Source organism: Phodopus roborovskii, unplaced genomic scaffold (assembly GCF_943737965.1).
Source record: "Phodopus roborovskii unplaced genomic scaffold, PHOROB, whole genome shotgun sequence".
Taxonomy (NCBI): Eukaryota; Metazoa; Chordata; class Mammalia; order Rodentia; family Cricetidae; genus Phodopus; species Phodopus roborovskii.
The window spans coordinates 35,832,660-35,855,206 of NW_026126511.1; the positions used below are offsets into that span (position 1 = coordinate 35,832,660).

Sequence of the window (22,547 nt, forward strand, 5' to 3'; positions counted from 1 at the left end):
GGGATGTGATTGTAACACCACATGCAAATGAATAAATAAACTAAGTGACTAGAAGGTTGTATGATCACTGTAGAAAGAGTTGGCACAATGCAGTTCTCGTTTACGTTTATTGAAGTTTATGGATATGATATTGAGATTGCCCCCCCCAGCTTCCTTTTTCCCCACTCCCCATCTCTTCCTCTTTCCTTCAGCAGGCATTCATTGAATACATTACTTATTTTAAACGAACACAGGAGTAGACTGCTCAGACCAGCCTAACGTACAGTGCTAGCCTGTCCCTCGGAAGGAAGGGTAAATGTGCGTGTAGTGGTTTACTAACCACTGAACGTTTTATAACAGTATTGATCCTGAACGAGCAGGTCTATAGATTAGTTTATGATACAGAAAGGCATCGATTTACTGTTTTTATGATTCTTGACGGATTATTTGTTTGTTGTCAGGTACACACTGCCTGCAAAGAGCTGTACCATCCCGTCTGTCCACTTGGCCAGTGTAAAGTGTCTATCATACCTCCTATTGCACTAAATAGCACAGATTCTGATGGTACGTAGCAGTAGTGTAAGTATGTGTATTTCTGCATATTAATGTTGACTTAATTTCCTGTGATTAAATAAACTGTAATTTGCTATTCTGGTCAGTTTTTATAAATGCTGACAGATATAGATGATTGTTTAACGAATATTAATTTTTGTGATGCTGGGTATAAAACCCAGGATCTCGAAGAGCTAGGCATGTGTCCAACCACTGAGCTACATCCCCATCCCAGATGAATATTTTGAAATGAAAGTTGTTGTGCAGCCATGAACACATTAGCCAGATCACCATATATAAGACTTTTTGACTTTTTTTTTCCAGGTGAAAAAAGATTATCATTTTGTACTGAAATACTAAAAGGTTAATTTGTGTGTGTTCTCTCTCCATAACTGAAACTGTCCATTAGCATGGACTATTAAAATTCGCTCTCCCGTAATTTCCTTGCAGGACCTTCTAGTCCTCTAAGTGCATTTGCTGTTTCTAGAGTCTGACAAGGCTTAAGTGTAGGAAACTTTCTAACATCTCTGGTTTGGGAATAGAGCATTCATTACTTACTTCCTTTTGCACAAGCTGCCTTACAAATGGCCTTTGCAGTGTGTTATTTTAGACTCTGCCATGCTTCATGCTTCAGGATATAATTGCACATGTAGATGTAAAGCTTAGAGAATGAGCTCTTGACAGTCCTCCCCACCCCAGGCATATCTGTTGTTTCCTATAAATTTTAAAGAATTTTCTCAGGCCTCTGCAAAGAACAGTTGGAACGTTATAAATACAGAGTATAAACATGGATTATTTGACAACAGCCTAGATTTGTTTTGCTTTTTGTTTTTCTTTCCCCATGCAGGGTAATAGCCCTGGCTGTCCTGGAACTTACCCTATAGACCAGGCTGGCCTAGAACTCACAGAGATCCACCTGCCTCTGCCTCCCAAGTACTAGGATTAAAGGTGTGTGCCACCACTACCTGGCTTTAGATTTGCTTATTGGTAAGCTTGGTGGTTCATTTCAAATACTCTGTGATTGAGGTTTTTATTGTCTTTGGTGTGATTTTTTCACTGCAGAGCATGTTCTAAAATGCAAGTTTTATATTGCTAGGATGCAAATAGCAACTTTAGCTCCGTTGGGGGATTAGCTTGTAATGGTGTGCCTGCAATGACTAAGGCTCCTTATTTATGCTCCTTTCTGTTTCTAAATGTCTGTTAATAACTAAGAGAGGAAAGTGTATGTACTAATCTTGTCCTGGGTTTGTTTTTCAGGTTTCTGTAGAGCAACTTTTTCATTCTGTGTCAGCCCCCTCTTGGTGTTCGTCAATTCTAAAAGTGGAGATAACCAGGGAGTAAAGTTCCTTCGTCGCTTTAAACAGTTGCTCAACCCGGCTCAGGTGTTTGATTTAATGAATGGAGGGCCTCACTTAGGGTAATTCATTATTGATAAATCTTACTTGAGTGAAATGTGGTTCTCAGCATGTGTCTGGCCCTTCTTCCCATGAAAATCGCTGTTTCTAAGCTGGGCGATGGTGGCACACACCTTTAATCCCAGCACTCTGGAGGCAGAGGCAGGTGGATCTCTGAGTCAGGCCTGGTCTACAGAGCGAGTTCCAGGACAGCCAGGAAAAACACTGCCTCAAAAAGAAAACAAACAAAACAAATAAAAACAAAGCAAAACAAAACAGAAAATTTGTTTCCACTGGACATCTCTTTGTTGCTCTCCTTCCTTCATTGAGCTTTGCCAGGTTTCGTTTTTGTATTGTTCTTTCTGCATGGTGCTGGTCATTGAACCTATAGATGTGGACATCCTAGGCAAGTCCTCATCATTAAGCTATGCCTCTAGCTTCAGGTTCTAATTATTTGTTGTTGTGGGTTTTTATTGTTGTTGCTTGTTTGTTTTGTTATGGTTTTTGTGACAGGACTATGAGGCCCTGGCTGACCTGCAGACTAGACTGGCCTCACAGGGAATCACCTGACTCTCCCTCCTTAGCGCTGGGATTAAAGATGTGCTTCCGAATTCACATTTAACACAGCCTTTCTGGTGTTATTCAGCTTCGTTATATCCATTCCAAACTTGTTATCAAGACTTGCAGATTCTAAAAGGTGTATGAAAATATTTTCAGTGTGTATCTCGCATCAAACAAATACTTGGTTTTCGGAAATATAAACTTGTAGAAATGTAAAGTACGAACTAAGAGAATTACCTTCTTAGAAAACTAGTACTGATTTATATCAATGCATTCAGTCAGCGACTTAACCAAAGGGGGTTCTGTCTAGCACCGCCGGGGCAGTTCCTGAAGGATGGCGGGCTGACTTCAGATAATGATAAGGGGGCTTTTGTTGACTGTCCTTTGAGCTTTCTGTGGTGTTGTATAACTTAAAGAGCAAAAATGAATGTAAACCACCTGGCATTTTCATTGGGGGAGTGTGCCTTGGATACTTCCCTCCCTTCCAGTGCCCTTGTATGGTTTTTCTGTGGAGGTGACACTGTGTCTTCTCACAAAGGGGCCCTTTATTCTCAGTGTCCCCCATACCCGAGATGCCCCGCCCTTGCTTTGTGGTCCCTCAGGAGATGACACGCCCTGGACTGCCACTTCATCTACTTTGCCTTCAGTTCTCTTTGCTGGTTCTACTTGACTTTTGTTTTTCTCACTCTGTATTTCCCCTCCCTTCTAATTTATTTACCTCTGTTTCTGCTTATAACTTGTTATTCAAAAGTTTCCCGACTTAGCTATTGCACTCAAGTTCACTTTTATATATGAATTCTTATATTTAATGTGAATGTGGATATTAATAAATATAAAATGAGCAGTAGTTAGAGAAAGTGTTTTTCTTTTTTTAAGTACTTACACTAAAAACAGATGTTTTACTTTCAGTTTAAGGTTATTTCAGAAGTTTGACAACTTCCGGATTCTCGTCTGCGGAGGAGATGGAAGTGTAGGCTGGGTTTTGTCAGAGATTGATAAGCTGAACTTGAACAAACAGGCAAGTGTCCCCTGGGGTGTTTGAGATGGGTCTTGCTGTGTCGCTTAAGCTAGCCTTGAACCCAGGGCCCTTGTTTCCCAATTTCTCTCAAAGTGTCACTGTTGCATTCTTTGCAGTGCCAGCTTGGGGTATTGCCTTTGGGTACAGGCAATGACCTCGCTCGAGTTCTTGGCTGGGGAGGTTCCTATGACGATGACACCCAACTTCCTCAGATACTAGAGAAGCTGGAACGAGCCAGTACCAAAATGTTGGACAGGTAAAAGGAATTGTCCTTCAGAAAATGTCAACCTCAAGTTAATTTGATGCTTTCAGTTTCACTAACTGCAAGTCTGAAAGTCCAAACTTCCAAGTCTTGTTCACTGATCACTGAGACCCTGACTCGAGCCTGCACAAAGTAGTCACTCAATAAAAGATGCTTTTGAATGAATGACCAAAAAAAAAAAAAAAAAAAAAAAAAAACCCTGAAGAAATGGTTCCAGTGAATATGTTATTTTAAATGTAAATGATTATGGAGCTACTAATCTGTGTTTTGTGGTGGTTTGAGGCCAGGTCTCACTACATAGCTTAGCCTGACCTCAAACTTGAGATCTCCTGTCCCATCATTCCTGAGTGCCAGGGTTATAGAAATGCGAGTCACTTTCAATCAGTGTTCAAGTCAGCTAAAAAGTTCACTTTGCAGTCAGAGCTTCTGATGAATGGAAGAGTAAGACCCACCATCTTGGGTTTCAGAACCTGAGAAAAGCATTGTCAACTTCAGTTTGCTACAGAGTCTCCTCTGAGCTAATTCAAATAATTGGGTTGTAAAAAGATCACAAAGAGTCCTGCCCAGGGTCGGGATATAGCACAATTGTAGAGTGTTTGCCCTGGGTGGTGGTTGGGGGAAGGGGAGGGAGGGAGTGAGGGAGTAGAGAGAGAGTCAGGCAGATAGACAGAGGGAATTATTTGGAAAACACATAAAGATGAAGGACTTGTCATGTGTTTACACTATCCTTGATGCCCCCCCCCCAACCCTGGAATAGTCATGTATAAAACAGAAATCACAGTGTTTGTAGCCTGACTGCTATGGTGAAGGCATTTAGAATTCGGGTTTAGCGAACAGGAAGATTCAGTAAGCCATAATTACCCCACCCCCAAGAGCACAAGACAAATATCAAAATATCATTATAGACTTGAGCTCGCATGAATCAAAACAACTTTGATAGGATTAGCCATCTGTGGAACTCTTCCTGAAAACAAAATCGCATCAGGGAGCCACCAGTCACAAAATGTAATTATCCTAAGATGAGCGATAACCTCAGCACGGTAACCTTGTCTCTCACACTGTAATGTTGTAATGCTTGATCCCTTTGCTGACAACATCCTGAAAAATCCAGCTAGATGGTAGAAACTTAGCCTTATTTATCCAAAATCCTACAAAGGTGACGCTCTCTTAGTTGGGCCATAATGATTTGTAATCTGGGCTGGGGCTAGATTCCCAATTTCTAATCCTTGAAAGTCTGGAGGTTAGAAAGGAAGGAAGGAGGGAAAGGAGGGAGGGGGAAGGGGATGGAAGCTGAGGAAGTGGCTAAAGCACTTGCTGTGCAAGCCTGGATTTGGTTCCCAGAACCCATTCAGAGCTGAGTGAAGTGGCATGCATGTGATCTCAGTGCTCCTTGTGGCAAATGGAAGGAAGGCACAGGAGCAGTCCCAGAAGCTGCCGGCCTAGCTGGCCTGGCATGTACAGCTGCAAGCAGGAGACACAGTTTCAAAGCAGGTGGAAAATGGGACCATCAGTCTGAGTTGTCCCCAGATCACCACACACAGGCTGTGACACATGCATGCTAGAAATAACATACATGAACATGCACACTCACACACTACATATATACACACAGAGAAGCAGAAAGGATAACAGTGTGGTGATGGGTTGCTTATCTAGCTCAGGTGTTGTGGTGACTCCTGTACATCAACAGCTGTATATCATAAATACATAGTATTTGGCAGTTTTTACCTTAATAAAACTGAGGGGAAGGATTTGAATGAAATAAAATTAGAGAGAGAGATTCCTAAATGCTCCAATGCTTTGCTTATTAAGCAACTCAGAGTATTTACTATAGATTTTTAAAAATATTTAAAATGTGTGTATGTTCTTGCACATGGATGTCTTTCCCGGGTTGGTTTTCTCCTTGAACCGTCTGGATCTTGTGGATGTAATTCAGGTCATGGGTCTCAGTGCCAGCATCTTTACTCGCTGAGCCATCTTACCAGCCCCTCACACAGTATTTTAAATGCTTCTTTTGGAGACAGATTTAAAGGGCAGTCCTGATGTGGCCTAGAAAATGCTCTCTAGAAATTGGCTCCCCCAAGTGGTTAGCTGAGAGACAGCATCCGGTGGTTGAACTTGACATCCACTGACATTGCCCCAACCAAGAGAGCAAAGGTGAAGACCTTTTGTTTCCTTTGTGACTTTACTGTTTGTGAAAAACAGGCGATCCTAGCCCCATTAAAAAGGGGTGAAAAGTCAATGCAGTATTCTGCATTACTTAGGCTTTTCAATAATACTTATTTGGTCTTTGGCGCTACACCGTGACCTGGTTCATAAAAGCATCATTATGACTGTTTTACAAAGACCAGGCACAGGCTTCTGGAGACAGTGCGAGTAGGAATAACTCAGTCTGTTGTACTCATTTTATGCCGCCATCACTACTGTCCCAAATGAGCTCATATTGTCATCTCTATTCTTGACATGGCCAAAGTCACATAGCCAGTAATCTGTCAGGCTAGTGAGTTAACAGAGTCCAGACTCAGATTCCCAGTCAGATCCAGTGTGTCCCTGCCAGCACGCACAGGGACGCCAGAGAAGCGAGGAGCATCTTGTAGCCAGGGCTAATGCATACCTCAGCTCCACTCTTCCTTCCTGCTCTTGTGGCCATTTCCCGCTCTTCCCTCCGAATTCCCTGCCCAGGAGGGAGATGCAGCTAGGAAGGCTGTGGTTCTGGGTGGAATCCTTTCCCACTTCTTGTCTTTTGACTAGAACAGTAGTTTAGCTACAAGTAGCTTAGCTTTTACATTTCTGATTGCAGTTTCCTCTTACTTAGTTTCCAGTGTAACTAATACCTGTGTGATTTCTAGTTTCTGTGCTAGCACGGGTGCTTCATTTGGAAGCCTATTCACCCTTGTGGATCCAGCCCCAGCCTTTTACTTGGAGATGTTCAGCATATATATCTGTTGCATGGATGGGTGTGAAATTATATACGGTGTGTGTTTGTGTGTGTGTGTGTGTGTGTGTGTGTGTTGGTTTTTTAATTGAGTGTGTGCACGTGCATGCCTGTTTGCATGCACACATGGAGGTCTGAGGTGGATATTGGAAATCACCCTTGATAGTTCTTCCATTGTGTTCACTGAGGCAGGGTCTCCCATGGAAACCCACAGCTGGCTGAAATGGCTACTCTTGCTAGCCTGCTCCAGTCTTCTTAGGTTGGAACTACAAGCAGGCCAGCACTCCCACCCAGCATTTATGTAGGTTCTGGGAATCTGAAGTCTAGTCTTCATGCTTTCCCAGCAGGCGTTGTAGCCATGGATCCAGCTCCCCAACCCTTATTTATGTTTTCCTGTTGAATAGTAGCTACAACTAACGGTTTAGTTCACTTCATCTAAATAACATACGTATTGGGGAAGTTTCTGGAAATTGGGGTTTTTATGTGAAGACTTAGTCTCATTAGTCTGATTGATACACTAGGATCTACTAATGTATGATCCACTAGTTTAGGCTGTGTATTTTTATAAAATTCATAAAACACTGCTTTTATAATGTGTTGTATCTATTAAAAAAAACTTCATCTCTCATCTTGTTAGACTGTAAAAATATCCTAGCCCATTTTTCGCCCCAAATTTGGAATTGTTTTAAATATTAATCTGGAATTATCCCATTGAATACATTTTCAAATGATCTAACATTTGGAATTATTACGTAGTAATAATTAGTAATTACTTAGTAATAATTGGAATGTGTTTTCTTGAATTAAGTGTTATTTCTATATCTAGTTTCCTTCCATCCCATGTTTACATTACCCTTTCTTGAGTTAAGGGTTGTTTATCTCATTTTCACCTCTCTGTCTCGCACTTAAAGACACACATACACTCACTCATATATCCTTTTTCCAGAAGCAGTTGGTAAATGTGAAATGGCCTGTTTTCCTAGGTAATACGAAAAGACATTATTTTAGAACTTTGGGTTGTGGCTCATTAGTAGCATATAATTTGGTTAGTACTTTACAATGAGCCTTATTTAGAAAGTAGAAAAGAAAAAGCTAGAACGCATTGCATCGAGAGTACTAAATTGGGGCTGGAGAGATGACTCATCTGTTGAGAGCACTGGATGTTCTTGCAGAGGACCTGGGTTCAAGTCCCAGCACCCACATGGTAGCTTAGAACTGTCTGTAACTCCTGTTCCAGGGCCTCTGACATCCCCCACACAGACGTACATGTAGGCAAAAGACTAATGAACATACAAAAAAATATTTTTTTTTTTAAAAAAAAGTAGGGTAATAAGTCATGGGATGAGCAAGTTTTCCTGGTGTTGGTATGTTTGGATACTGCTAACTAGAGAAATGGTGGAATGTGGATAAGATTATCACAGCTTTGTTTCTGTCCCATCTTTAGTTTAAGGTAGAATAAAACTAGAGGTCACAATATATGCATATGAGATGGAAATAGTTTATTAAGATTTAAAGAAATTTTAGATCAAAGGATTTTTCTCTCATCAGGTGGAGTATAATGACGTATGAGCTCAAATTGCCAGCGAAGGCATCTCTACTTCCTGAACCTGCAGGAGCATCTGAAGGATTCTATGTAAGACTAATCTTTTATCTACTGACCATTGGAAATGAGGTATCCTGGGAATGGGAGATGACAGAGGCAACATGCTTGTTTCATGGTGTGTCCCTGACAGCCTCCATGGGAGACAGTCTTCTCTCCCAGAGTAAAGAATCCTGAGGATCGAGGTTAGAGTCCTTCTGTGACCATGACCCTAAGTCACTGACCTCTGTGGACCTCACCGCTTTATCTGTAACATGGGCTATAGTGCTGTGAGGATTTAATTGTGCAGATGTATGTAAAGCACCAGCATGTGAGGTCCAGTCCTCATGACCCAGGAGGCCAGCAGATAGCAACCTCGAGTGAGTGTTCACTCATCATCTGCATCCGTCATGAGCACCTGCTTGATTAGTAGGTTCGAGTCCTGCTCCAGTAAACCCCTCCCACCCACACCCCACCTACACCCCACCCACCCACACCACACCCACACCACACCACACCCACATCCCAGCACTCCAGGTTGGGAAATCATGCAGTGTCTCTCTTCTAGTTTGCCTGCTCTTTGAACAGACAGCAAACCCATGTTAAGCCGGCTGATGCTAAGCAAATAAAGGAAGACACACTGTCCAGTTCCTTCTATCTCTGTTAACAGACCACCCATGTCTAAAATTGTCAGATAGATTTAAACCTCAGAGCAGTGGAAATTTAACAAGGTCTAGCCTTCCAGGAGATTATCTCTGACTCATTAAGACTTTTTGATCTACAACAGTGTGTTTTTCCTTCTAGGAAAATTTATGTCTTTGGAGACGAAGTCTTTATTTTGCCATCGAGAAAATTATCTTGTCAAAACTAAGTAAGGCAAGGCATGGCAAATAGAAACAAGGGGCGTTCCTTAGAGAAAATTAGTGTATTTTTCAGATATGAAAGCATTAAAAAATGTCCTAAAACATACAAAAGTAGTAAATCATATGAAATGGAAGACAGAAATGGTGTGCAGCCAAGCCACCCAGCAATACCCGTATTTACTGTTTAATTTACAGCAAAACTTTCAACTCTGATATTATTCTATCTGACTATACCCATCATGGTTGTTTTTCTAGAAGCCAGTCTTCTCAGTAGCATGTTTCATAAATGTTATTATTTTCCAAAAGAAGGAAAGGAAGCCATGTCCCTGATAAGTGACACTGTAGAAGATTAAAATGTGGCATCTATACTTTTTGTTTTGGACATAATTCCTTTTTTGCTCAGAAAGAGATATATTTTTTGTCTTTGAATATATTTTTTGGGTCTTTAATTATCTTTAATGGACAAATAAATATAGGCTTCAAGTAGCATTCATCAAATGACAGCAATTAATAAACTAATGAATCAATTTATTCATAGCATTACTGGTCATGTTGCATGTTATCCACTCTGCAGTGACGACAATAAGATGAAGAATATTGCCCTATTTTGCATTTTTAAAAGATGTGTTTCCATTGTTCCAATCTTTAAAGACACAGGTTTTTGTACTTACCAGGTAATTAGAGGATCAGGGCAATATTGTGTAACTAGGGAGACTGTGATATTAAATCGTTTTTCAAGGAGTGGTCTGCATTTGAAGGAGGTGAGGTAGAAATTACAAATTAGCTACCCATGGATGGATTTGACTATAAATTTGAAATGAGATTTCTTGGAGAAGATGCCAGTCAGAATGGCATTGTGGAGGAAAACGTTTACTGAAACTTCCATTATTTTTGAGTAAACTGATGCTAATGGGCAAATGAAGAGCAAAAAGATGACTGAGCAAGGCGAAGGAACATGGGGACCAACTTGAGTGGAACCATCGTTCCTACTGGAAAATTCTGACCTTATGACATGGAATGAATGCACTTAAAGAAAACACTGGTCAGAAGACTGTGTATGAGGGTGTTTAAATACTATGCATATCAGGAAGGTAGATGTATTCTTTCAATAGGATGTTAAGGTCTGAGCTGAACAGAAAAGGGAATATAAAACATTGGGTAATGTAGTGTGTTTCATTGTCTGGGAGAGGTATTTACTGACGTAATTTTGTGGTTACTTAATTGTATGGCTCCACAATTGAATTGTTAAAAATAACCTTTTTTTTTTTTTTGGCAGAAAAGTGTACATAGCTTAGATGTATAGCTTGGGACACTCTTACAAATTAGACATACCTTCCATAACTGACACCTGGGTCACAAGACACCATTTCCGAGCCTGATAAGCCCCTCTCCTGCTCTTTTAAGCACCCCACACATTTCTCATGGATGACCATTGTCTGGACCACAGCCGACGCTCATTCTGTCTTGTTTAGGAAAATGGAAAAATAGAATATAAAATGGAAATCATTTTGTGTGCATTTTGCTCTGGTTCCTTCTACCCAGCCTTAAGCTTGTTAGATTCACCTCTTCAGTGGCCTAATGGTGACTTTTTCCTTCCAGTGTCCTGTAGTATTTCCATGGAGCAATTACATTTCAGTCAATACCATGTGAACATCCCATCTCACCCATGTCTTCTGGTGAACATACATCTGTTTCTTTGGGGTGTCTATGTAGAACTCAAGATCAGCTTTATTAGACAATGTCCAGTAGCTTCCTAGGACCTGTCAGTTTTTATGGAGGAGAGTTTCATGTTGTCATCATGCTGAACTGATTATCAGGTTCCCACTTGCTGCTTTTTTGCATTTTAGCCATCCTGTGTGTGGTTTCTAGGTTCATGATGAAACTGATTATCAACTACAGGGTTATTCTATTTGGATTCCTAGGTTTTCATCCATATTTTGGTTGTACTAGTCTGGCTTTTTACTGTATTAATTTTAAATAATGGTTCATGTAGTCATACTATATTTATATATAATTAATTTTTATATAATTTTCAAAAAATTAATGTATTTTTAATTTTATTTTCTAAAAATATAAAGAACTCCAGAACTCGAAAATGAGAGTCAGGGGAAGCTTTCTTTTGCATAATAACCCCCCAATTTTTTCCATAATGATCCCCCCACATACTTTTTGCATAATGAACCCCCTTTTTATGACATTTATTACCCCCCATACTTTCCATGGCAGCCTTTGTATGTGTATGAATGGCACATTACTGAAGCAGTCATAACTGTTTGTGTAGATACCAAGAGCAGTGGTGTAGCATAAGGTTTTCTTTTCCAGATGACAATTTATGAAGACTCTGTTGCGAATCACCTTACGAAAATCCTCAATTCTGATGAACGTGCCGTGGTCATATCATCTGCCAAGTGAGTTGTTTGAAGACAGTACTTAGTTATGTCACAACATGAAAGGTTAGGGTGTTCCTGGCAGTGACACCGTTTCTGGTGGTTTTCCTTAGAAATATATGTGAAATAACTTAAAGAATTAAATATAATGGTTTGAACTTGATTTTTTTTTTATAGTCACATTAGCATCTACATGGAGTCCATTCAGGGAGTGTGTATTTTGCTGCTTATTATGAAAGGTTTTTGTCAGGAAAGTGTAAAAAGTATTTAGAGTCTAAATGACTATTTGGAAGGTATCAATAATTATAACATGGAAATTCTATCTCATTATAACTTATTGTCACTCCCCATTTCTATTTGGCAACTGTTTACATCTCTAAAAGGAAAATGATGAGATTCTTCAAAATGACATGTTTAATGTTTAAATTACATAATTATATTTTAGTTCAAAGTTATCAGATTTTAGCTAAGTTAATCCCCTACATGGAGCCAAAGCTCTGTAATGTTGTTATCCCAGATGTGGAATTTTGAATTTACTTTCGAAGTATCCCATATTCACATCACGAGAGAGTCAGCTAGGGGAAGGGATGGAGCCAGCTGGAATTTTCAACTCATGGATGATGGGATGCTTTTAGGATTTTTCTCATCCATTATGCATGAAACAAAGGAAAAGATGGGGCAGAAGATTAGAAGGAGAGCAGTAAACCGAGTAGCAAGATGCAAATTTTGGTTTTACTGCTTGCTTAATTTGTAATGAAGAAGAAACACAAAATAAGTCATGATGAACAAGTTTCCTGATAACAGAGCACACATGCAGTAAAAACTGCTTTTTGAGGATGTATCCATGCAGAACAAGAAACAGCATTGAACAACAGTAAGGAAGAAAGGGCTCCAGGCAATGGACCACTGTAGTTGATATAGAGAGAGATGGGTAGCACACTGGGCAGAGCTCCTGGCTGGTTTGTGTTTGTCTAATGGGTTGCTTTACGTACAGAAATGTACACATTTCCGATTGCTCAGGCCTCGACACTCTTAGCACATCTCTTGTCCTGGGTTCACCCACCTATTAATCCCCTGGCCCCTGTATATATTTGACAAACAAGTAAACCATTTATCTCTGACACTAAGGAGATCTCAATTGGGTTAGCTTGTGTGTTATTGTGTTGGTTATCTTAAGTGTGGGGGTGGTGGTGGGTGGGTTTACAGAGAACATAACTCAGTTCAAGTGTCTGGTTGGTAACAATACACATCCTCAGTCCTCCTCGTCAGGAGCAGTGTGCTAGCTATCAAGATGTCCGTTCGCTGACTAGCAGATCAGTAGGCCCTTTAGATAGTGGAGAACTTGTGCCTGTTTGTTCTACATGAATAGAATGATTTAAGTCTTGGAAGAGTCTACATTATTTTTAGGAGATCTGAAAAGTAATTCTTCATAAGGCTCATTTAAGCATTCAAGAATTGTTCAGTGCGGTCTTGTGATACATGTGGAGAACGAGGCTTATTCACATATCCACTTTTCACTTAGGAAGTCCTAAATGTATCCAAGATACAGGAACACAGATGCAAGTGCAGAGCTGTACAAAAATGCTCTGGGGTATTTTGAGTTTGCCTACTTGTAACTTACAAATATGTTTGTTCCTGAGAGCACACTGACTAAACTGTATCATTTCCTCTTCCTCAAAGGATACTCTGTGAGACCGTGAAGGACTTCGTTGCCAAAGTGGAGAAGGCACAGGACAAAACACTGGAAAATACAGTAGTCGCCGAAGCTGTGGCCCATAAAGTAAGAGAAGCACATCAAGGGCACGGATGATGTGTATTGACATGATCAGTATTGGGCTGGAGAGATGGCTCAGCCGTTAAAGGCTAAGCTGGCAACCAAAGACCGCCTCACTGTGCTCTTGCCAAAATATCCAAAGAGAAAAAAATGACTTTTTAATTAGTTATGAGGATTTACAAAAACACCTCTAATTTATGGTTATCCTTTCATATGCGCAAAAGCTGCATTGCTGGAGAGTATTCAGCAAATCAAATTTTATGATTCAGATCCCTTTCTCAGCGACTGACATCCTAAAGGGACATGCAGTCTGCCTGACAGAGGATGCCGTGGGGTCAGTGGTTATGTTGGATGAGGCCTGGCTTCCCATGTCAGACAAGATTTGGCAGCCTAGCCACCTCCAAGCATGAGTCTTCCATTCTCTAGAGGCCAGTCCGTGTCTCCTTCAAAGTTCTGTTTCTTTGGTGACTTTTTTTTTTCATGCCTTTACAGACTTTTTCCCCTTTATGAGCTTTCTGATGCTAAGAATAGCATACTGACTTTACAAGCCAGCATCTTTACTTTAAAAGTTCACGAGAGGGCCTTTTTACCTAAGGTTTGGATAGTTTGGGCTTGGGAAGGATATCTCCCCCTTAAGTTCATGCTAGTGGGTTGAGTCAAAGGGGAAAAAAAAGAAAACATTCCTCTCCAGACCCCCACCCTCACCCCGTCTCCTTTCCAACTACATGTTCTCCTTTCATAATTTCTTTTAGTCACACTGAACCCAGTTAGTGCTGCTCTTATGGGCATGGGTGTGAGGTCATCCATTGGGGCATGAGGAACTCCATCAATGGCCACAGTCCTAAAGGAAACTGGCCCTCCCTCCCCAGGGACCCTCCGCACATCAGTGCTGGAATATTCAACTGTTGATCTTACGCAGGTCTTGTGTTGGTAACCACAGCTGCTGAGTTCATGTGTGTAGCAGCCACGCTATGTCTAGAAGCCACCATTCCGCATTGCTCCCCTCATTCTTGACCCCTTCTGGGGCCATGTTTCCTGAGCCTTGGGGGTTAATGTAGATGCCCCACACACAGCTGAGCATTCACAGTCCCAATTTGCAGATGTTATGATTCCCTTTTTAAAATATTTATGTATGTATATGGGTGCTCTGTTTGCATCTATGGCTACATACCAGCAGAGGGCATCAGATCCCATCAGATCCCAACAGGGATCTTGCTGGGAATTGAACTCAGGACCTCTGGGAGAACAGCAAGTGCTCTTAAACACTGAGCCACCCTCTCCAGCCCGATGTTATGGTTCTTTACACGAGACTCTAAAGACAATACCAAAATGCTCTCAGGGCTGATAAATACTTCAGCAAAGTGGCAGGATAAAAATTAACACATAAAATCCAATAGCCTTGTGTACCAATGACAGCAGCATTGAAATAAACATTGAGATATTCAGGTCATTTCCTTCCCTATGGAGAGTTTCAGAAGGCAGGGACTAGTTTGCCTCTGAAGTCCTTCTCCTGTGACTCTGTCTTGGCTTTTTAGGAAAGAGAGATAAATGGAGAGGGGGTAGACCAAGAATTCTGTAGAGATTGAGGGTTGCATTAACATTTTGATCCCAAATGCTTCTTTACCTGTAGAGAAACAAGCGGAAGACCTCTGTGCCTGTTTTCCTTCTGCATCCCCCGTCTTTTTCCCTCCTCTTCCTGTGAATTTTCCTTCCTGCTCTTTCCTGGACCCTGTAATGCTGTCAGCACTCACAGAGCTTCAATTGAGCTCAGCCATGCCTGCAACTCCCGATGTTAAAAAGGGGTGCCCCAAGTCAATGACTTTGAAAGAAAGCCTGGTGTTTGTATGTACTGTATTTCTTTCAACCTAGCATTGGTTGCATTCCAAGAAATGTTGTACAGATTTGAACCTGGGAAGGCTCAGTGGTTATGAGCACCTACTGCTCTTCCAGAGGACCCAGGTTTGGTTTCAAGCCCCACATGGTAGCTCACAACCATCCGTAACGCCTGTTCCAGGACACCTAAGACCTTCTTCTGGCTTCTGTGGGTCCCAGGCACACACATGGTGTGCATACACGCATTCAGGAAAAACTCTCATATTCATAAAAATAGTCAGAAAAAGGCTTTAAGCCCTGTGGTAGAATTTGAGTGATCTCGGACCATGAATCGACAGGTAGACACCAGAGTTGTGAGCGCTTTTGGTCTTTTATACATACAGTAGGTCTTTATCAGTCCGTTAACAGTAAATATTTCTGTACATTGGGAACCACTCATTTAAAGATCATTGTCTTCACTAAGTTGAAAAATGGATGTACTCTCCACCCAAAACATCTATGGGAGAAAAGACATATCTACTTGAATGTTGATGTTTTCATCTCTAGTGATTAAGGACTTCCAAGATTTATCTTACATAAAAATACATTTTACCTTGTGTCTGCCAAAGTGATGCATTTGAATCTCTTCCTCATCACTGCTGTTGCCGTTTGCTTATTTTCCTGGTCACCATAGTTGATGTTTTGTTGGCTTTCTTAGTGCTCAGTGCTAAATGAGAAGCTGGAACAGCTGCTTCAAGCCCTGCACGCGGACTCTCAGGCCAGTCGGGTTCCCCCAGGGGTTGGCCCTGCAATCCCAGAAGAGGATGCTGTGGAGTCCTCCAGTGAAGAGTCCTTGGGTGAAAGCAAGGACCAGCTAGTGAATGACATTGCAAAGCCCTCCTCCCAGAAAGCTGTGAAGCCCCGGGAAATAATGCTGCGGGCAAACAGTCTAAAGAAAGCGGTGAGGCAAGTCATTGAAGAAGCTGGAAAAGGTACACACTCACAAAGTTAGCTTCAAAGAGTCCGGCAACATCCCTGCTGCAGGCGTAACCAGTGTGCATGATGCTTGGATTCGGTACACATTTAAAAAAAGTCTCATGACGTGACAGAGGTTAATAAGTTCACTAGAGGGAAATTTGTGTAGTCCTATCCTTTGAATAGTGAGAGTCAGCAGAGCGATGACTCATAAAATAAAATTTCAGAGGTAAATTAAGTTGCAATATTTCCAGCCCAACTGGAGCAGAAAAATAGCTAATAGAATAAGTCTGAAAATTTCAATCTTTTTACTTCTTGTGATTTTTCTTTAATTCTTACATTTCTTAAAATCAACCCTGTAGCTGCTGATTTAATAGAGAAAATAATTTCTTAACGTTGATTTTTTAACATGGTTAATGCTTGAGTATATACGCCTTTATCTGAATTTTAAGAGGTTTACTTTTTATTTTTAATTCCATGTATGCATGTGTGTCTGTGTGTGGGTGTGTGTGGAAGAAAGGTCCTAAGGAGGAATTTGACTCTCTGAGATGGAATTCGCAGGTAATTGTGAGCTGCCCAGTGTGGGGACTGAGAACCAAACTCGAATCCTCTGCAAGAATGTGCTCTTAGCTCCTGAGCTGTGTATCCAGCACCTAGATTGACATTCTTATAATATACACGCTGCTTAGAATTTTAGCTAGATGAAAGTTGACTTCATGTCGGGAACCATCTCCTGGCTGTGTAACTCGTACTGGAGCTTTGTATTTTGCTTTAAGTTCATAATGTAATTTTATTCTGGTAAATATATAATCTTAACAAATTGATTTGGTTTTCATGCTCTCCAGTATCCACAGACATCACTCCCAATTTTGTTATTAAACAATGTTTCTTTATGAATGGAGAATTTCTTTTGGTTCAGGTTTTCTTTCCTAATTATATCTCAATATGAACTAGTTTTATCTTCACTTACGCAAATCTGTTTCCCTTCTTACTACTTAAAGTTATGGATGAGCAGACAGTTCAACCCTGTGAACCAATTAGTCAATCTTGTGACTTTGATAGCCCAGAAACAGATGAATCTAAAGAGGATGATACGAAAGAGTCACCAGCAGGTGAGAAATTGTGATGGTATCTATCATTTTGAAATCAACCACAAGTAACTTTGCATTTAATTTTCAGTTTGAGAGGAACTGCTGAGTTTTTATTTTTCAAAAGGCTTTTGGGAGGTTTATGTTATTCATAAACACTTAAATAATAATGGTAGCAGATCAGTTATGCTTGTCAGATATTCTGTGTACTCTAGAGACTAACAATAAACTAAGCATTATGGAACTAAATATGATAAAGTATCTTAGAAGAAGCACCCAAGTCTCCCAGTTTTAGCCTAATGTAGGGTCAGATTCCTTGGGAAATTTCCAAGGACTTGCTGGCATCATGCACCAAGTTCGACCTTTGAGGGATTTAATCATTCCTTATATTTTGCTGATTGGCCAACACTTGTTGTTAAATTATGCTTTACAAATCATTAGATTTCTAATTATAACCTCCCTTTACCAAATTATTTTTGCCTAGAGATTACTGTATTATCACTTGAAGATTATTAACTGTTTCCCCGCCTCTTTGCTTTCATTAATAAATAAATTTGTTCCTCTAGTATTCCACATAATATATGTGAAAATTTTCTAATTACTCTGGTATAATACAAGCAAAAGGTATGATATTAATGATATGAGGTAGTATGAATGTAATTATAATGTACTCAAGAGAAGTCAGCATAATATATATCAGAACTGTTTCTTCTTATAGTTTGTTAAGATTTTGTTTTCAAACTTGGATCAGTTTTTCCTATCTGTAAAAGTGAAGATGATAACACACTATTTTATTTGGATTGTACCGAAGGTTGACTAATTTACTGTGCAAAAGTGTCCAAAATGGTGTCTGGTATGTAGTGTTTTATAAATGTTTGCTGTCTACCATTATTGGTATTATTATTGACTGAAAAAAATGTTTTTACTTAAAACTCTTAAGGAAATCAAAATTAGTTTCCATGAAGGTCAGATATTCAGCATACATATCTACAGGCAAATTCTGAACTCTTCAGAGATAGCCATTGACCCCTCAGGCCATTCAGTTCTAGAATTTTCCTCTCCCAAGTTAGGCTGTAATTGTTAGAAGTAAAATTGTTAGCGTATTCTTTATTATGAACTCATGTTCCTGCCATAAAATTCTACCCCTGATGGAGGATATTAATGTGCTTTATGTTTTATTGATGTTGGCAGTATGAACTCATTTGTATGGTGGTATTTTTTTATATTATTATTATTGATCTAATTCCCCACATGGTATTTTACCAGTTCCAAGATGAATCTGTCTCCTGGGGCTATATCTTTCCCTTCTTCCCTATGGCAGTCCTTAAATGATGCTGTGAATGGCTTTTACAGGGTCATGTTTCCTTGCTACATTTGATGTCTTCCTTTATATCTGATGCTTCGTAGCTTCTTCCACTCAACTATAATTTGGTGATTTCGAATTGTTTGTTTTTCTGGCTGTATCCGCTTGGCCAGTGTCTGTCTTAAAATGTTTTGAATAAACTCCAAGTGTTGTCTGTAAGGCGGTAACACAGATAGATATTCACGCTCATTCAACACATTTTCACATTGCCCAAACTACTGAATTTCCTTTCAAGTGTAATTGCAGTAGCTTTCCCTCATCTTAAAACCTTTCTTCTTTTCATTTCCTCCTGTTAAAATCTTCTAAATTCTCCTGTCATCGCCAATATACTTTATCTGTGAAACTGGTAATCAGGCCTTTGATATTTTTACCTGTTAAAAACTACTTGCTCTCTTCCATACATGTACAGTCACTACCCATGGCTTCCCACCAGCCATCATTCCACTTTACCACACTCTCATAAGCTCACCATCTCTGTTAGTTAGAAAGGAAACTAGAAAGATACTACTAGAGTGCTCAGTAGAGAGGGAAGCAGAGGTTTAGCAAAGTCTTTGATGTTGGCTATGTTTGATGCTAGTTTTGCCTATAATCTGGCTTACTGAAAAATCCTTGGCACATAGAAGTGTTCTCTGTGCTCAATGATCAGTGCTTTTTATTGAACCATCCATAGTGTGACATTATTAAATTATGCAATTGACGTCTGAGATGTGAGAAGTACATTGTATTAGTGTGTTCAAGGTGATGCTTTATTTAGGAAGAAACATGATGAACTAATTGAATCCCCTGCAGTGGAGCACTGATCTTAGTCGTGAGTGCACGCTCTGCTTTTTATCAGAGGTAAACATCAAAAGTTGCTCCCTGTCAGAGATCTGCCCCAGAAGTTCCATCTGTCACACACAACAGAGTGGCTTCAGTTAGTTTTGTGCAGCTGGACACTGTTTGATCAGAGAAAATAGCATGTAAGCTTAATAGTTAAGTTTGTAATTAGGCTGAGGGAGAGTGAAGATAATTAAGTTTTGGAGTACTTTTAAATTGAATTTAATGACTACTGGTTTTGTTTTGTTTTTTTTTTTTTTTTTAAATAACTATTGATGGCCTCTAGATTAGATCAAGGTGCTATTTTTCCTTTATTAACTTGCCTCATATTAGAATTAAATCTCTTTTCTTATTTCCTTGAGTATGTTAACTGTGTTGAGCTTTCACAAGAATATAACAAAACCATTTGGAGCTTATCATCATTTGAATAAATGATGGCAAGGAAAGTACATTGGTTTTATTGGAGGATAAATGATATCTTTCCATTTCTTTTCTTTTCTTTTTTTTTTTTTTTTTTTTTTTTTGAAAAGTACTTTTACAGCTGAGCAGTGGTGATGCACACCCTTAATCCTAGCACTCGAAAAGCCGAGGCAGGCAGATCTCTGTGAGTTCAAGGCCAGCCTGTCTACAAAGCGAGTTCCAGGACAGCCAGGGCTGTTACACAGAGAAACCCTGTATCAAACAAACAAACAGAGTTTTTACAATCAACATATTTTGACCATATTCTTTTCCTTTCCCTAACTCCTCCCAGAATCTCCCCAACTCCCTACCAACCCAACTTCATGATCTCTCGCTCTCTTCTCTCTCCCCCCCAACCCCACAACAAAGACCCTTCCCTCCCTTTGCCCCCAACAAAAAGATGCTCAAAACAAACAAACCAATACAACCAACAAAATACAAAAAGCATATATATACACACACACATGCCCTGGAGGGTGGTTGATTTACCCAGCCACACTCCACTGGAGAAAACGGACTTTTCTTTCTCTCTTCCACCAGGTATCAGTTGCAAATAGTTTCGTGGGTGGGCTTCGTGTCTACTTTCCCTTTCTGTTTTGTTTGTTTGTTTGGCCAAATTTGACTTCATGCAAGTCTTCTATATGATGTCTCCTTCTCATTGGGCTCATGTGTGTGTCAGCCTCATTTGTGTCTGGAACACACTTTTTCTCTGGAGCCTTAAAATCTTTGTGCCTCCTCTTCTGCATAGTTCCCTGAGCAGTTTGGCACAGGCATCTCTTTTAGGGCTGAATGCCCCAAGGTCTTTGACTCTCCATACATTGTCTAGTTGTGGGTCTCGTGCTAATCGCTGTACACTGTAAGAAGAAACTTTTTTGATGAGGCTTAAGAGATGCACTGATCTGAGCCCCAGCCGAGTGTCTCTATTAATTGATGATTATGTTATCTCCTATTTCACATGCATTCATGTATCCCATTGGGAGTCACATCACTTAAATATGAACATTTATCCAATATTCGTAATTACCAGGTAATGTTGGTAGTATCCATCATAATGGTCATCAGGCTTTAAGTCTTCTACTTATCAAGTATGAATTGATCACATTCAAATTAAGCATATTGTTGACTCTTAATGATGGTAGATATCTATTTTCTGGTAGCATCTGTTCAAAACCAGAGATCAATGTATCTCCCTTGATAAATACTCTCCAACTATCTCAAGAAAATGAAAATAAAATGATAAACGAAGGTAAATATAATTAACATCTTCATTTCCACTGGTTGACTTAAATAGGCATTTGGTTGTTATTGTGTGTCTTCACTTATAAAGTTGTTTATAATTTTGTTTGATTGTTAATTTTATTCTGGTTTCATTTGCCAATTTTAATCTGGACTTTTTTTCAACAGCCAAATCCACATCTCAGTCTCCTGATGCCCAGGCAAGTCGTGGCCATGTCCAAACTGAATCTGTCGCTGGTTCAGCTATGGCCACCACCAAAGAAAATCTCCCTGTGCTCAACACCAGAATAATCTGTCCAGGTAGTACAATATGTTTCAGTATATCTGTGAAAATATGTAACTTCTCTTACCCATGAGCCTTAAGGTGTTCTTAGTGATAAATGTTCCTCTAAGAGACTATTTCTGTCCAACTTAGTCATAGGAATCCAGTTCGTTAGATTATTCCATATCTAACTGCATAGGACATATTCAAACACATGCCTCTGGGCCCTGCCTTGAGAAAAGTTAGTCCTTTGGTTCAAGGTTGGAGCTCAGGAATTCAAGCTTACCTTCTGTCCTAGAATCGGAGCTTGCCTTCCATTCTGTGGCCTCCAAGCATGTCTATGGTTTTCCTTGTAGTTTTAAGCCTCTACTTTCTCTGCAGAGATTTTTAGCCTAGTTTCTGTTCCTATTGCGTTTACCTTGGAGTAGGCTAATGCAAGTAGACACCAGATACTGTAGGTGGGAGCTGGAGGAAAAAATATGTCTCAAAGCTCCCTAAGGAGCTGAGGAAGTATATGTGTCTGAGACATTCCAAAGTTGTGTTGGTTTTAAAATTCCTTTGATCTTCCTTCATGGGATGCTGGCATCCATTTAAACCCTGAAAAGTGGCTTTTCATGGATTTTTTTTTTTTTTTTTTTTTTAAAGATGAGCTCTGTGATGTAAATAAGGGTTGGAGGCATTTGCTCCTCTCTTTCAGTAGTGATAGAATGACCAGACAGATGATCGGGGAAATAGAGTGCCTGGAGGTCACGTGAAACAATAGGATCAGTCAACATCCAAGGAACGCCAACCACCGGAGATTGAACATTCTTGTCAAGAGTATGTAGAACATTCTCTAGGACAGGCCATAGCCAGTTAGGCCACAACTATTCAGTAAAATCAAAAGGATCGAAATCTCGCGATTGTGGGTTTACTCTCAGTACAATGGAGTGAAAGAACCAACGAGAGAATGAGATCTGGAAAGATGGAGGGGAATAAATTAAAGAAAATAACAAATAATTAATTAGTAAAGTACATACCTTGAGATGAATGAGAACAGAAGTCGCCATCCTTGAACTCCGCTGATGCAGCTCAAATGTGCACGGAGGGGAGCGTGCAGCTGTAACTGCTGCTTTGAAAATGTACGTCCACCTGTGGTCGGTCACCTGACACCCACCCTGGTAAGCGAGGACAGGGGCAGACTAATGGCAGCTAACAGGGGAAGCAACTAATAAACATGAGAGTGAAATAAG

The 22,547-nt window shown here is 40.1% G+C and overlaps 1 protein-coding gene across 4 annotated transcripts in view; it reads left to right on the top strand.

Moving 5' to 3' along the window:
* Dgkh (diacylglycerol kinase eta) overlaps window positions 1-22,547 on the top strand; it is a 153,440-nt gene that overhangs the window by 102,479 nt on the left and 28,414 nt on the right. For all 4 annotated transcript variants that reach the window (XM_051195338.1, XM_051195339.1, XM_051195341.1 and 1 more), the window contains exons 9-18: window positions 441-543; window positions 1,789-1,948; window positions 3,396-3,504; window positions 3,621-3,760; window positions 8,250-8,334; window positions 11,466-11,551; window positions 13,211-13,310; window positions 15,835-16,108; window positions 17,093-17,203; window positions 21,222-21,353. In XM_051195338.1, coding sequence (XP_051051295.1) covers window positions 441-543; window positions 1,789-1,948; window positions 3,396-3,504; window positions 3,621-3,760; window positions 8,250-8,334; window positions 11,466-11,551; window positions 13,211-13,310; window positions 15,835-16,108; window positions 17,093-17,203; window positions 21,222-21,353 — 1,300 coding nt within the window. The remainder of the gene's footprint in view (window positions 1-440; window positions 544-1,788; window positions 1,949-3,395; window positions 3,505-3,620; window positions 3,761-8,249; window positions 8,335-11,465; window positions 11,552-13,210; window positions 13,311-15,834; window positions 16,109-17,092; window positions 17,204-21,221; window positions 21,354-22,547) is intronic.